General features: G+C 45.2%; 1 protein-coding gene across 1 annotated transcript in view; it reads right to left on the bottom strand.

Annotated features, from left to right (window-relative positions):
• The window catches only part of LOC117295421 (phosphatidylinositol 3-kinase catalytic subunit type 3-like), a 115,636-nt gene that overhangs the window by 59,376 nt on the left and 41,374 nt on the right, over positions 1-14,886 (bottom strand). Inside the window, exon 5 of the mRNA XM_033778070.1 lies at positions 11,675-11,885. Within this exon, the coding sequence (XP_033633961.1) occupies positions 11,675-11,885 (211 nt within the window). The remainder of the gene's footprint in view (positions 1-11,674; positions 11,886-14,886) is intronic.

The raw sequence follows: 14,886 nt of genomic DNA, 5'->3' as shown, positions 1-14,886 counted from the left end.
TAAACCATATTTAATGCCTCAATTTTCATGGTTTAAAAACCATGAATTTGATGGTTCAGTTTTCATGGTTTACAAACCATGTTTTTTAGATGCCTCCGATTTCATGGTTTACATATAAACCATGACTTTTATGTTTCAATTTTCATGGTTTATAAATCATGATTTTAAGATGCCTAAATGTTCATGGTTTATAAACAATGTTTTTTAAACCATGATTTTCATGCTTCAATTATTATGGCTTATACAATAGCAAACAGTGATGAGAATCCACGCACGCACGGAGAACAGGAAGGAGGCACGAGTTGTTAGATTTACGACGGAGACAGGAGGAAGGTGCACAAAGTGGTACCGTCTGTGGATCCCGGGGGACGGGGAAGGGCAAAACAAAATGACGGGGTGGGTACGGATTAAAAAAATGAAAAGGGACTATGATGATGGGTTATGGAAGACAGGAAAAAAAAAAAACTGAATGAGGGAAAAATCAAACTATGAACGGGAAAAGAACCACTAAAAGCGGGACCCGCGCAAAAACTGGAAAACACTGGAATGGGGTATAAACGAGATTGGGAAAGAACCACCACAAGTGGGACCCGCGCAAAACTGGAAAAAACATTACAGAACGGGGTATAAACGAGACTGGGAAAGAACCACTATAGCAGGACCCGCGCGAAACTGGAAAACATGAGTTGTGGGCCAAACAGTGGCAAGCAAAGAACAATGCCAACGCACGGGATGGGGAGGCACGGAGGTGGGGGTGATGGACTCGGGCACACAGTGGGACAGCGAGTGGGGGAACTGCAAAATAAATGACATGAACAAAATGAAGTGATATAATGAGGTTAGACTTGAAAACGATACAAGACAGGAAAATAATAAACTTAACGGGAACAAAATAAACAAAATCGGGTATAAACGGGACTGGGACAGAACCACTAGCGGGACTCGCTCGAAACCGGAAAATATAGGTGGATCGACAAAATAATGCCAAAAGGAAAGAGGGAACGGGCAAGTGTAAGATTTCACAAAGCACTAAGATTCGTCTTAACTAAGGATGGGTGGTTTGCCAAAGTGATTTGTAGCGTGACCCTCCTACATTTTATCCTAGCCGAACACGACGCTAAATCTGCAGCAGTTTATACGCAGAGCTTTCTAGCAGGGTTGCTGCGCTACGCGCGGCATCCCGCTTGTAATAATAATAATAAGACTTATACTGCGCATGTATCCACCCTGATGGGTGTTCAAGGGGCAGTAAAAACCAAAACAAACAAAACAAAAACAAAAAACAGACACTACAAAATTAGTCCTTAAAAACCTATGACATAAGATAAGTTTTGAGAAGAGATTTGAATATTGTGGTACAAAGACAGGATCTTAGATTAAGTGGTAGAGAGTTCCAGACTTGTGGCGCAGCTGAAAAAAAGACCGTGAGTGTCGAGACTTGGGTTCAATGAGAAAAGCATGGAACTTGATAAAAGATTTCTTGATGGAGTGTAGTTGTTTAAAAATTGGGGTGATAGAACGGGATTTCCCAGACAGTGTCACACTGCGGACAGCAGTATTTTGGAGGAGTTGAAGACGAAACATCTGGTTGTTAGGAAGACTGAAGAGAAGAGCATTGCCATTGTCAAGGCAAGAAGTAACAAATGCATGAATGACCTTTTCAGTGGCACTTTTGTTCAAGTACTTGAGAATCTTACCAATATTCCTGATGTGGTATGATGACATACGAGTGATGTTGTTGATGTGTGGTTGAAGTATCATCAATGAAACAAAAATAACCCCTAAGTTCTGAGCTTGCGGCGAGGGAGCTTTCCGACACCACCAATTGAAATGTATGGCACTGAAACCTTTGTTAACTGTTGACGTGACCCAAACAGAAGGAACTCTGTCTCATCATCATTTAACTTAAGGAAGTTTTGTTTTGTCCAACGTTGAATCTCTTGGATGCATTTCTCAAGTCTTGCAATAGATCCATTGGCGTTTTCACAAGAAGATTTAAACATGATGTTCATGTATAGCTGAGTGTTGTCTGCGTACACATGGTAATTCAGATTAAATTTTAGGATGATGTCACGAATCGGTAAAGTGTACAGCGTAAACCACTGCGGGCGCAGTACAGACCCCTGTGGCACAGAGAATTTCAAAACAACAGGGTCTAATATCGCGGTGTCAATACATACAAGCATGCTTAGTTCTATTGTAGAGTTACGATTTGCACCATGCTAGGACTGTGTCCTCTAAGCCAAGGTGATTCTGTAGCCAAAAGAGAAGGATGTTGTGATCAATAATGTCAAAAGCAGCACTCAAGTCACAGCAGGACTATAGTGTTGTAAGGTTACCATTGTCCATTGCAGATAGAATATTGTTGCTCACACGGACTAGTGCAACGTCGGACAGGTTGATAGCATGAATGTGATCAGAAATGCCTGATGAAACTACTGGTTCGATGAATTTTCCAAAATATTTTAAGTTTGCAGCTGGTCTGTATATATTTAATATCTCCTGTCGAGATCTGTTTTTTGATGAGCAGCCTGATGTAGGAAACTTTGAGCAACCTTGGCAGGCTCAAACACAGACTGGTGAAAATGATAAGCGGATGTCTGAAATCGTGGCGACACAGAATTTCTGAAAATCATTTGTCAAGTCCTGATCATTGTAAGCGGATGGAAGGACAGGGGTTTTGGGTTGGAGCAACAACTTACCTATTATCTTGAACAGCTTCTTTTGATCTACTGACGATTCTTGTACTTGGCATGAATAATGGGTGATCTTTGCCTGGTTGATCATAGCCTTGCTCAAGGCAGTCGCATTATTCACTTCGAAAAGACGCCGCTGCAAATCCACCCGTATACACTGTGCATGGTGCGTGTAATCACACCGCATGACCCACCCGTGTACACTATACACACTGTCACATCGTACGACTACTGTGCACACAAGTCATCCGCACTCGTACCACTAACCGCATGCGGAGGCCGTCAGGCCGACAGCCTTGTCGGGTCTGTAACTTCTGGGTTTAATGTGTTTCATGAAAAAAAAAGTCCACTATTGGAAAAAAATGGGGGGCTCTCGGATATGCTCATGAATATGTATATCTTTCGTCAGACCTATCAGACAACACAGGATGTGAAGCGGATGAATTATTCATTTTGACGTCCAATCAAGCACTTCCCTTATCACGACCTTTGGACCCTATCGTGCTCACTGAGCGTCCGTGGTGGTGGTGTGATGTAAACATGCCTCATCTTTCGCGGGCATTAAGGTAATGAGTTGACCGGGGAACTCTTTGCTTATTATAGTAATGAGGTCAGTGGCTTCAACACAGACCCTACAAGACTGTCGCCCTGACGGCCAACGGATGTGGATATTGTAAGGGGGCATCGTGTCGTGCGATGTGGTACAGCGGCGGTCTTTTTTTGAACCAACAAATTCGACTGCCTTAAGCAACGCTAGGTTGATCAAAATCCTAACTAATTTACATTGGTTGCAATATTCTTGTTGAAATATATATATATATACGTGTATATGAATTTATACGTGTATATATATATATATAATGAATAGGGTAGATGGCCTTAGCTTTCGATCCAATCCGGACCTTCTTCAGAGGCATAAAACAAGTACAAACAAATACATATCCATTTATGGAAAAAGAGAGGGGGAAAGGGATTAAGGAAAGGATCCAGAAAGAAGCGGGAAAATAACAGCCAATCAAAGTTTCTATTTCAGAGACAATATTGGTGGCTATGAACCAATAGGAGTGAAGTGGCGAGGACAAAGGATGTTTAGAATGAAAGGATGGGTTACTGGACCATAAAAGTGGTAAATGTATTGTTCGACAACAATGCAGGGAGACATGAAAGGGTAGGATTAGAGAGCAAGTTGCATCATGATGCAACTAACAATGGTCAATTAATAAGAATAGCAAGATCAAAGGTATGATGATTTTAAAAATAGGTATGAGGGAAAAAAAGGGGGGTTTAACTTACATCAGATAGTTACAGTGATGAATTTATAAAAACAAATTTAAACTAGATTAATTTATACTTTATGTACAAAATATATACAACTAATAAGTTCTTTGGCAGAAGTGAAGTGGAGGGTAATGAGAAGTTATTTAACACCAGTGTTTATGTTGAGTCCAAAGGGTTTGACTGTCTTGAGTTGGTGGATCCAGTGTGATTCTCTACTCTTGCGGTGTGTGTCATCACCATTGCAACTTCTGTATATATATATATATAACCGGAGGTCGTTGGTTCAAATCCCGCTCTAGTCAATTTTCTTTGTTCAATCCAAAATCATTTAAAAAAAATGTTCCCAGTCAGTTTCCCTTGTGGTTTATTATTTGATATCTGATATAAAAAAGTCGCATCCCCTTAAGGTGATCCCCTGTCTGCCGCTTCCCAGGTTGTATCGTTACCCGGGTGTGATCCCTGGCTACACGGCAGTTTGCGGTTTAATGGCTTCTGACAGGCACCCCCGAACAAAGATATTGACAAAATTGGGAGACCACCAACATAGGGCTAGATAGCTCAGTTGGTAGAGCGCCGGCACGTTTAACCGGAGGTCGTTGGTTCAAATCCCGCTCTAGTCAATTTTCTTTGTTCAATCCAAAATCATTTAAAAAAAATGTTCCCAGTCAGTTTCCCTTGTGGTTTATTATTTGATATCTGATATAAAAAAGTCGCATCCCCTTAAGGTGATCCCCTGTCTGCCGCTTCCCAGGTTGTATCGTTACCCGGGTGTGATCCCTGGCTACACGGCAGTTTGCGGTTTAATGGCTTCTGACAGGCACCCCCGAACAAAGATATTGACAAAATTGGGAGACCACCAACATAGGGCTAGATAGCTCAGTTGGTAGAGCGCCGGCACGTTAAACCGGAGGTCGTTGGTTCAAATCCCGCTCTAGTCAATTTTCTTTGTTCAATCCAAAATCATTTAAAAAAAATGTTCCCAGTCAGTTTCCCTTGTGGTTTATTATTTGATATATATATATATATATATATCAAATAATAAACCACAAGGGAAATCAAATAATAAACCACAAGGGAAACTGACTGGGTACATTTTTAAATGATTTTGGGTTGAACAAAGAAAAATTGACTAAAGCGGGATTTGAACCAACGACGTCTGGTTTAGCATGCTGGCGCTCTACCAACTGAGCTATCTAGCCCTATGTTGGTAGTCTCCCAATTTTGTCAATATCTTTGTTCGGGGGGTGCCTGTCAGAAGCCATTCAACCACAAACTGCCGTGTAGCCAGGGATCACACCACGGTAACGATACAACCTGGGAAGCGGCAGACAGGGGATCACCAATAAGGGGATGCGACTTTTTATATCAGATATCAAATAATAAACCAAAAGGGAAACTGGCTCACAAAAGTTGAAGTCACAGTTCAATTGGAACAAAAAAATTATAAAAGCCCACACTTAAAACAAGAAAAACACTCGTCTGGTTTCTGATCATGAGGATCAAGGTTCAAGGTTTCGAAACTCACTGACACTGTATGCAAACTATTTTGTGGTGAAGTTTTGGACACTTAAACACCTCTTAACCCCCCCCCCCCCCCCAACCCCCTGGACTGATTTGTTTTACTGCGGGAGGTGAACATACAAAAAACTGTATACACTTTTGGGGGTCAAACAAACTTTTTTTTTTACTAGCCCACTTGTAACATAAATTTTTACAATGTAAATCAATTGTGGGAAAAAAAGAATAACAAATTGGACGATCTTTGTACCCGCTAATTTCTGCCCTTGATAATACTTTTATTTGATTTTAGGATTAGTTTTATACAAAGCTTCCTTTGCAATAAAAAATTCCGTGATTTAAAAGATCAATCAGCAACGCTAATTGGGAAATAGGGTACTTACATGTATACCTTGCTGTTAACTCGCCGTCAACTCGCTTGGTGCCACTCTCGCCGTTAACCGCCAACTCCTCCAATATATGTTTAAAATCCAAAAATGCATAGAACTGTTAAGTATTTGCTTACAGAGCAGTTTCAAAAGGTTTAAGTCACATTTCGGTTTATATTTTTTCCTTGTGAAAAAATTATTTCTCAGCAATAAACCATTGCTCCATACTCAACAGCAAAGCCATGGACCGCCATCTTGCATTTTCACAGGGCTTGAAGTACAGCATGACAACAAAGGGCGTGCTTCCCAGCGTTTGTAATAGTCTTGGCTAAAGAAGTTGATGATCGTTACTGCATAGTGTATTATGTACTGCGCTTCATGCAAATTGAGTGCTGGCACTTGGGTCAAGACTAATCCATACCTGCCATCTGCGTAGTGGTACATGTACCACCAAGCAGCGCAGATGGTTGAGAGTTGACAGCGAGTTGATGACACAAGCGAGTTGACGGCGAGTTGACGTCAGTTAGTAGGACCGATGCATGCGCAAACAATACTCAAGCGCAATTGCGGACGATACCAGATGGGACTATCCTAATATTTTAACAGCAGTTTCTGAATTTTTTTGGGGGGGGGGGGTTTAAAAACAGCAGATTTGGAAGCACAAATCAGGGAAACATCTGATATTTTCGATTCGATTTATACATTATGCAAAAAAAGTGAACAAATTTGTTGAGGTAAAAAGATTTTGGGGGTCAAAATCAGAAAAGTCGGTTTTCCCATTTAATTGGAAAAGTTAAATATCTGTGGGGGCCTTGCCACTCAAGATATTATGAAATATGTTCAATGGCTGTTCACCTTTTTTTTGGCTGGTAAGAAGGTAATGAAGGGAAGATCTAAACAACTTGCCTATCTCTACATGTAAGTCGCGATGCAGTTCTGGCCTCATATACTGTTTTTAACTCAAAATTTGATAATGACTGGTCCATCAAGTAACCTGTCTTTTAAATTCCCCCCCCCCCCCCCCCAACAGTAGTGTGGATGGGGTCTACGAACGAATACTTACCGGTAGAGTCGAATTACTCATTTGCATATTCCCTATGCCGCAAGGCAGAAATGCCAAGACTTTCACACACAATAGCGCCCTCCACCGTCCTACCCATAACGTCCCGCGACACGCCCGTCACGGGGTCGTCCTCTTTTTGATGAGCCCTACTAAATGTAAGCACCCAAGGACCGAGTATGTGGGGAAAGAGGGAGGGATACTCTACCGGTAAGTATTCGTTCGTAGACCCCATCCACACTACTGTGGGGGGGGGGGGGGAGTCTACTTCACTCTACTTACCGGTAGAGTCGAATTACTAATTTGCATAGACTCGCACCGAGGAAAAGGCGGTGGGTATACGCGGTGCTACTGCATGTCTTAAGGGGGGCGTAGGACCCCGGCGCGCCCAAAATTCAGAGAACACTTCGCGGCCGTTAGGCCCGATAGTGGTCCATGCCCAAAACGTACAGGGGGTGTCTTCCCACGGGTGAGCAAACATTATAAGTATTGTTAGCACTGTATTACCGTGGAAAACTCACCTAAACACGTGACTGACGAGGTGGAGCTTGTTCTGGCTTTGCAGCTTGGCTGGCCGCCTGCAACACCGCTCTACCCGCTCTCCCATCCACCTGTAGAACGTCCTTCAGGTAGCAGTCAGAGAACGTGGACGGGCTCTTCCAGGAGGCCGCCCTTGTTATGTCAATTATGGAGACCCTTTTAAAGAAAGCCCATGAGGCCGACACTCCCTGTACCTCGTGGGCATGAACTGGACCATCGGTCGCTGGCCATCCGCCCGGCACCGAGCGGATGGCTGAAACTATCCAACGCGCGATTGTATCACGGGATGCTGGTCGGAACGGGATGGGTGGACACGAACAGCTGTTCGTGGCCGGTTCGGAGTGACTTTGTGCGATCGATGTACCACTTTAGCGCCCGTACCGGGCACCAAAGTTTGTCCGCTGTGACCGCCGAAAAGGTTCTAAGGTCGGGAACGAAAATATCTGGAGGTTCGAAAGAACCGGACTGGTTCTTGGCTAAAAACCCCGCCGTAGGGATCAGGCGGACTCCTCCGGGTTCCCACCGGATGTGCCCCGCCGCCACTGTAAGGGAGTGGAGCTCGCTACGTCGGCGAGACGTAGCGACCGCCACCAAAAAGGCCACTTTGACCGTTAGATGTAGCAACGTGGCCCCACTCAGTGGTTCGAACGGGGGTTTTGTTAGTGCTGACAGCACGCTAAAGAGGTCCCAGGATGGGACCAGTTTGCGCACAGGGGGATGGGTGACAAACATCCCCTTAGTCAGCTGCCCAATCGCCCGGTTATCCGAGACTGTCGAGCCGTCGGCGAATCCTCCGTGGACTGCTGCAATGGCCGACCGGTAATTTTTCACCGTGGCCGTTGCCAGTCTGCTATCAAAAAGATATAGTACGAATCAGCGCCGCGTCCGTTGCCTCCCGTGATCGGCCCACAATCAGCCAATCGTCGAGGTATTGCAAAATCAGCAGTCCTCGTCTCCGAAGTGCTGCTCCGATCGCCCGTACCACTCGGGTAAAAACCCGAGGGGAGGTTGACAGTCCGAAAGGGAGTACCACAAATTCGTATAGCGTTCCGTTGTAGAGGAAGCGCAGAAATTTGCGGTGTTCGGCCCTGATGGGGACGTGGAAGTAAGCGTCCCGAAGATCCAAGCTCGCCCCCCATGCACACGTATCGATTGATTCGAGGATTGCCCGCAGCGTTCTATGCGGAAGCGCTTTGGGCGGATAAATCGGTTTAGGGGCTTTAAATTCAGGATCGGTCGCCAAGTGTCCGCCTCCTTGGGAACTAAGAAGAAAGTGAACATGAACCCCGTCTGTGTCCCCTGGTCGGGGACAACACATATTGCCCGTTTGAGGAGAAGGGAACTGATCTCCCCTTCGAGGGCACGGCGCTTGAGAGGGTCGGACGGGGTGGGCATTGGCCGTACCAGCATGTCTGACGGGGGGGTCCTCGTGAACTCGAGTGCGTTACGCACTCGATCGTCTCGAGGACCCATCTGTCGGACGCGATCTGAGCCCAGGACCCTCAAAATTCCTGAAGGCGGCCTCCCACGGGTCCGTCGGCGGGAGGTCGCCTGGAGACCGGGAAGTCACTTCTGCCACGCCCTGGGATACTGGGGGGCGGGCGCACGAAAACCACGGACCGACTGGGCCCGTTGTTGGCCTTGGGCCTGCGTGCGTGCGTTCGGCAGTCCTTGGTTCCCACGAAAACCGCCACGGGCGGGTCTCTGTGGGCGCCTACGTGGAATCACAAAGGAGGCTTCCTTGCCTTTCCTTGCCGCCGGTACGGAGGTCCGCGGCTTCCTCAAATTGATTTTCTCTGTGGCCTTGAGCCGCCTGGCTTCGGTCTCCATAGACTCCTGGAATTTTCCTGCAAACAGGTCTCGTCCCGTTAGGGGGAGCGCATCAAGTCGTTTGCGAGCCTCGACGGACGGGAGGAAGAGCGTCTAGGACGTTTGCCCTACGGGCAGATGTTGCTAGGGTGGATACTCTCGTAAATTGATCTAGGACAGTGCGCAGGCCATTATCCAGGCAATGGAGGGCCGCCACCATCATGTCCGCTGGGATCGTCGAGTCCTCATCGCCGGCAAGCGTGAGGTACTCGGACAAGAGGAGCAAAAAAGACGATGTGCGCATGCCAAAGCGCGACGCTGAGTCTATCTTCCTGGCTACTTCCTCCATCTTCCCCCGCGCTTTGTCGGTGAAGGGAAGTTTGGAAGAGGTTGACCCCCTGTCTGCGGTCAGCTTGTCTGGAGTCCGGTAGGGCCGGGGTCGAAAAATATTTATCGAAATCCCCGGGGGGAAATCGGTAATATAAATCTGTCCGCTTGGGGTAGGCCGTCCAAGAGGATGCCGACATAATGCCATCGATGCGGTCAGCGCATACCCGGTCGAGTGGCATAGCCGGGAAAATATTCCCACTCCTCGGAGCGGGGCCAGTCCTCCTCTTATAAGACCGCCGTTCAGAGGGGGCGTCCCCCGCCTCCTCGGCGGGAAGATCCAACACCCGGGCCATGTCCCTTTGGACAAGGCGCAATTCAGTTTCGGCAATTGAACGCTATTGAACTGCCGTGGCCAACTCGTCCTCTTCCGGGGACGAGTCGCCGGACACGGGGGGGTCGGATACACTCCCTGATTGTTCACCAAAAGGTAGGGCTGTGCCTAACAAATCATGGTGCTCTGCATCCCGATCGGATACAAAGGATCCCGAGGGGTGTATGCTAATCCCCGTCTGGGATTGTGGACGTGCACCCGTGCATGACCGCACATCACCCTGATCCATTACACCCCATGCAACCTCCTGCGTGGTGACCGTGGGACGGTAGCTGGGAGGGGAGGCCGGTGGCGGGCTGACCGTGCACAGTACGCCGCCTCGATCCTGGCGCACCCAGCCATGACCGGACTGGTCGGGCTGGGTGTACGGTCCCGCAAACTGGGAAATTTCATGAACCTCGGGCCGGCTGGATATTGAGGCCGCTAAGGTCTGGAAAGCCGTGAGGAATTCATCTCGGGATAGCGGCTCGCTACCCCGATGATGTTTCCTATGGCTGTCAGGTGAGGAGTCGTCAGATGACCGAAGATGACGGTCTTTTCTGGTCCTCTGCCGCTTATTCGGTACCCGCTCACGAATCCGAGGCTCTCTCTGAGGAAACCTGAGTGACAGGGATGCCCGAGCAACGGGTGAAATCCGAAGACGAGGGCGGGCCCTGTGAGTGGGGTATCCCGGGGGAGTCCCAGGTACCCGACTCCGCACCCATAATCCTTCTCCCCATGGCCAGCGCCCCACAGCCTATGGCGTGGGCGGCTGCCTTGTGGGTCTTCAAACCTCGCAAAAGGCCGTCACCAACCGTCGTGGGGGAATCCACGGTGTCGGTGTGGGCCGGGTATTCTGAGCCGTGCGGAGGGGGGATGGCCTCCGGCTTCAGAGACCCCGAGGCGGTGCTGGGAGAGTGGGCGGTGCGCTCCGGACCAGAGCCACCTTTCGCCCTACCTCTCTTGGTCGCTGCCCCGGCACCGGCTTTCTTGGCCTTGCCGGGGCGCTTGACCTTCGACTGGGTCGACCCACGCACACTGACCGAGGGGGAGCGGTAAGCAACCTCTCTTTGATCGGTGGGTCTTCCGGCCGGCGCAGCCGACAGAGGCTGCGTAGGCCGGCTGGAGTACTGCAAGCCAGGCGACGGAGTGTCGTCAGTGCAGCCCCCCGAGAGCTCCGACTGTCCCGGGGAAACGGACGTAACCCCAGTAGTGACAGTCGAAGCCCTCCCCAGTTTCTTTACGCTACTCATTATTTTCTCAACGAAATCAAACTATAGTTTATTTCACAACTCACTACAACAACAACAACTAAAACTCTACACTTTTTCTAGTCTTTTTAAGCACTCTTAGCGAGGATAAGGTTTAGACAACGGTTGAACTGTTGGAACAGATTTAAAACACAACCTCACCCACTCGCGGCTAAGAGAAAAGAGGACGACTCCGTGACGGGCATGTCGCGGGGCGTTATGGGTAGGACGGTGGAGGGCGCTATTATGTGTGAAAGTCTTAGCATTTCTGCCTCGCGGCATAGGGAATATGCAAATTAGTAATTCGACTCTACCGGTAAGTAGAGTGAAGTAGACTGCTGTTTAAATCTGAAGGGAATAAATAAACATGCTTAAACTTCCTTTTCGAATACTCAAAAGAAAATCTATCACGTTCTTAAACAATTCAACAATTTAAGAGAAGTGGAGCATCTTACCTCATTTATCATTTCAATTTCTCGAAATGTAAGTCTGTCTAACCAATCCACCTTTAACATGTGGCCTTTGCGATGTTTCTTTGTGAGCTTACTGAGACAAGACATCTGTTCTGAACATTCTTCATTTGGTTTTGATACTTTGGTCATCATTCCAACATCATCATTCACCTCCGGCCAAACCTTAAGGTCATGCATGCCTTGACGAAAGGTACTGTGAAGAAAAAGAAGATCACGAGTTTGTTGAAACACATGTGTTTATAAAAAGCAAAGTGAACAATTAGTCATTGGGTTCCAAAGCTGTTCCTGTTTTATTTCACGATTATGCGATCCAGACCCTGAAAATTACTCTGAATTTGAGCAGTTAGACCATCATCAAAGATTTAACACAGTTTTTAAATAAAATGTATGTACACAACAAAAAGATCATTCCTCAATAACATGTGGTTCAGGAACTAGAATTTGTTATTGAAACTTCCTCTTTGGACCGGAAGGAAAGGTCAATGTGGGGTCATCTTTTTAAATTAAAGACTTTATTGGGTAGTTGTGCATTCGCTGATTAATACAAAATGATCTATGTGTATCTGTGTAAAAAGAAGCTGAACAATGCTTGGGTGTAATGTTCATTCCTTGAGTTCACTGACGTGTTTTCCTGGCACCACCCAAGGAGCCACAGTCTGGTGAACCAAAACCCCCGGTTGTTGACTTAGGCAACCATAATTGTGTTGTCACATCTCACATGAAAAGTAATCTTATTTGTCAACAGTTTTGAGAACCAATGAATATTAATTTTGTTCTGTGATGCATTCAGTTGAACTACGGTTGAGTAAGTAAGTGCTTTTTTGATAAGACAAATTTTGATGAATGATATCATTGCGACAAGTTAAAGATTTTGAGATTTCAACTGAAATTTAAACCAGCAGACACTGATTTAAGATATAAAGAGAACTCCAAAAAGTTTAGCACGAAAAATGTACTACCAAGTGCAGAATTTATTTGATTGTAAGCATTTCCATACACAACTGTCTATCATTATGTTAAATTTGTGTGATATGACATTGATTTGATAGACGACACCGGTTTCTGGTTAAACACTGCAGCATTGACCTACATGTAGCAACACCTCTGAATCCTTTTCCCTAACACCCTACACTTTACTGGATTGAACAGCCAATTGTGCAACACTGGTTCTGTATAAAACTTTATGCTTGGACTTTTCTTGTTGGAAGAAAGGATCAATTTTAAATAGTTTTGCTGTAGACAATTAATTTTTGTTTTTTAAAATGGCTTCCATGAGTGTAAGGACAGTTTATTTCAGAAAATCTTAAAAGCAAGTTTGATTTGCAATTTGGCAATTTGCTGAGATTTCATAATTAAAATGTAAGATTAATTTAAATGTCTTCTTTCAAAACAGTCGATTTTGAAAACTTAATTATGATTTAGAGTTTAGGGAGTTGGTTAATACTCCAGTTGTGCACTGCAGTTTAAAAGACATTTTTGAATTTGAAATTAAGAGAGTAGTTTAAAGAGTGAAGAAGTTTTGATTTAGAATTTAAAGCCATTATAAACTTTCAGAACAGAAAAAAAAAAGGTCACAGATTTACAAATAACTTACAGGGTTTACAGAAGGTATTGGTAAAATACTTCTCTTGAAATATTATTCCATGAAATGCTTTACTTTTTGAGAAAACATTAAAACAATTATCAATTCTCGACATCGAGAATTACGGATTTATAGTAAACACATGTCATGACACAGCGAAACGTGCGGAAACAAGGGTGGGTTTTCCCGTTATTCTCTCCCGACTCCGATGACAGATTGAGCATAAATTTTCACAGGTTTGTTATTTTATAAATAAGTTGTAAAACATAAAGTGTGGGCCTTTGGACAATACTGTTTACCGAAAGTGTCCAATGGCTCTAAGGGAGTTGGGTGATACTCAAGTTTCATGCTATTTATTTATTTATTTATTTATTTATTTCCTTTATTTACCCAGGGTGAGCCAAATCAGTAAAAAACTGGTTTCCATTTTGGCCCTGCGAACAAACTAACATGTTAAAGTAAACATAAAATCACATGATAAAATTACGATATAAAAATCACGTAAAATATTTAAGAATGTTACGGAAAATTAAAAGCAATATTAACAAACAAAAAAAGATTTTTGGGGTTGAACAAAGAAATGACTAGAGTGGGATTCGAACCAACGACCTCCGGATTAACGTGCCGGCGCTCTACCAACTGGGCTATCTAGCCCTATATTGGCGGTGTCCCTATTTTGTCAATATCTTTGTTCGGGGGTGCCAGTCAGAAGCCATACAACCGTTAACTGCCGTGTAGCCAGGGATCACACCCAAATTACGATACAACCTGGGAAGCGGCAGCTAGGGGATCACCTTAAGGGTGATGCGACTTTTTGTTTCAGATATCAATATAAACCACAAGGGAAACTGACTGGGTAAATTTGTAAATGATTTTTGGGGTTGAACAAAGAAATGACTAGAGTGGGATTCGAACCAACGACCTCCGGATTAACGTGCCGGCGCTCTACCAACTGAGCTATCTAGCCCTATATTGGCGGTGTCCCTATTTTGTCAATATCTTTGTTCGGGGGTGCCAGTCAGAAGCCATACAACCGTTAACTGCCGTGTAGCCAGGGATCACACCCAAATTACGATACAACCTGGGAAGCGGCAGCTAGGGGATCACCTTAAGGGTGATGCGACTTTTTGTTTCAGATATCAATATAAACCACAAGGGAAACTGACTGGGTAAATTTGTAAATGATTTTTGGGGTTGAACAAATCATCCAATTCACCATCCAATCGCAATGGTTTTGCAAATTCACCGCGAATGTTAACATTTTTATTCGCAAGAATTTATTCATAATCGCAAGAATATTCGCCACATTTTGATTGAGTGATCTTCGAAAAGAGGTGGAGAATGACTAGTGAACGTTCCGAAATTGTTACCAACGCTTACGAAACATGGCGAATGTTGCAAAGATTGAGCAATTGTCAAATAATTCCATTCGTAAGCCCATTCGCTAGCATATTTTCCCTAGTGTGAGAGTAGCATAAAGACACTGGACACTATTGGTAATTTGGCCTTTTTACGGCTGGAAGTAAAACTAACTAGGAATGCTCAAAAACGTTTAAATTTGATGATTTTTTATGGATGCTTCTTCTCCATTCCTGGAAGACCTTTGAAGTAA

The sequence above is a fragment of the Asterias rubens genome, chromosome 10 (assembly GCF_902459465.1).
Source record: "Asterias rubens chromosome 10, eAstRub1.3, whole genome shotgun sequence".
NCBI lineage: Eukaryota > Metazoa > Echinodermata > Asteroidea > Forcipulatida > Asteriidae > Asterias > Asterias rubens.
The sequence above is the reverse complement of the archived record's forward strand: the minus strand, read 5'-3'. Positions and strand labels throughout refer to the sequence as shown.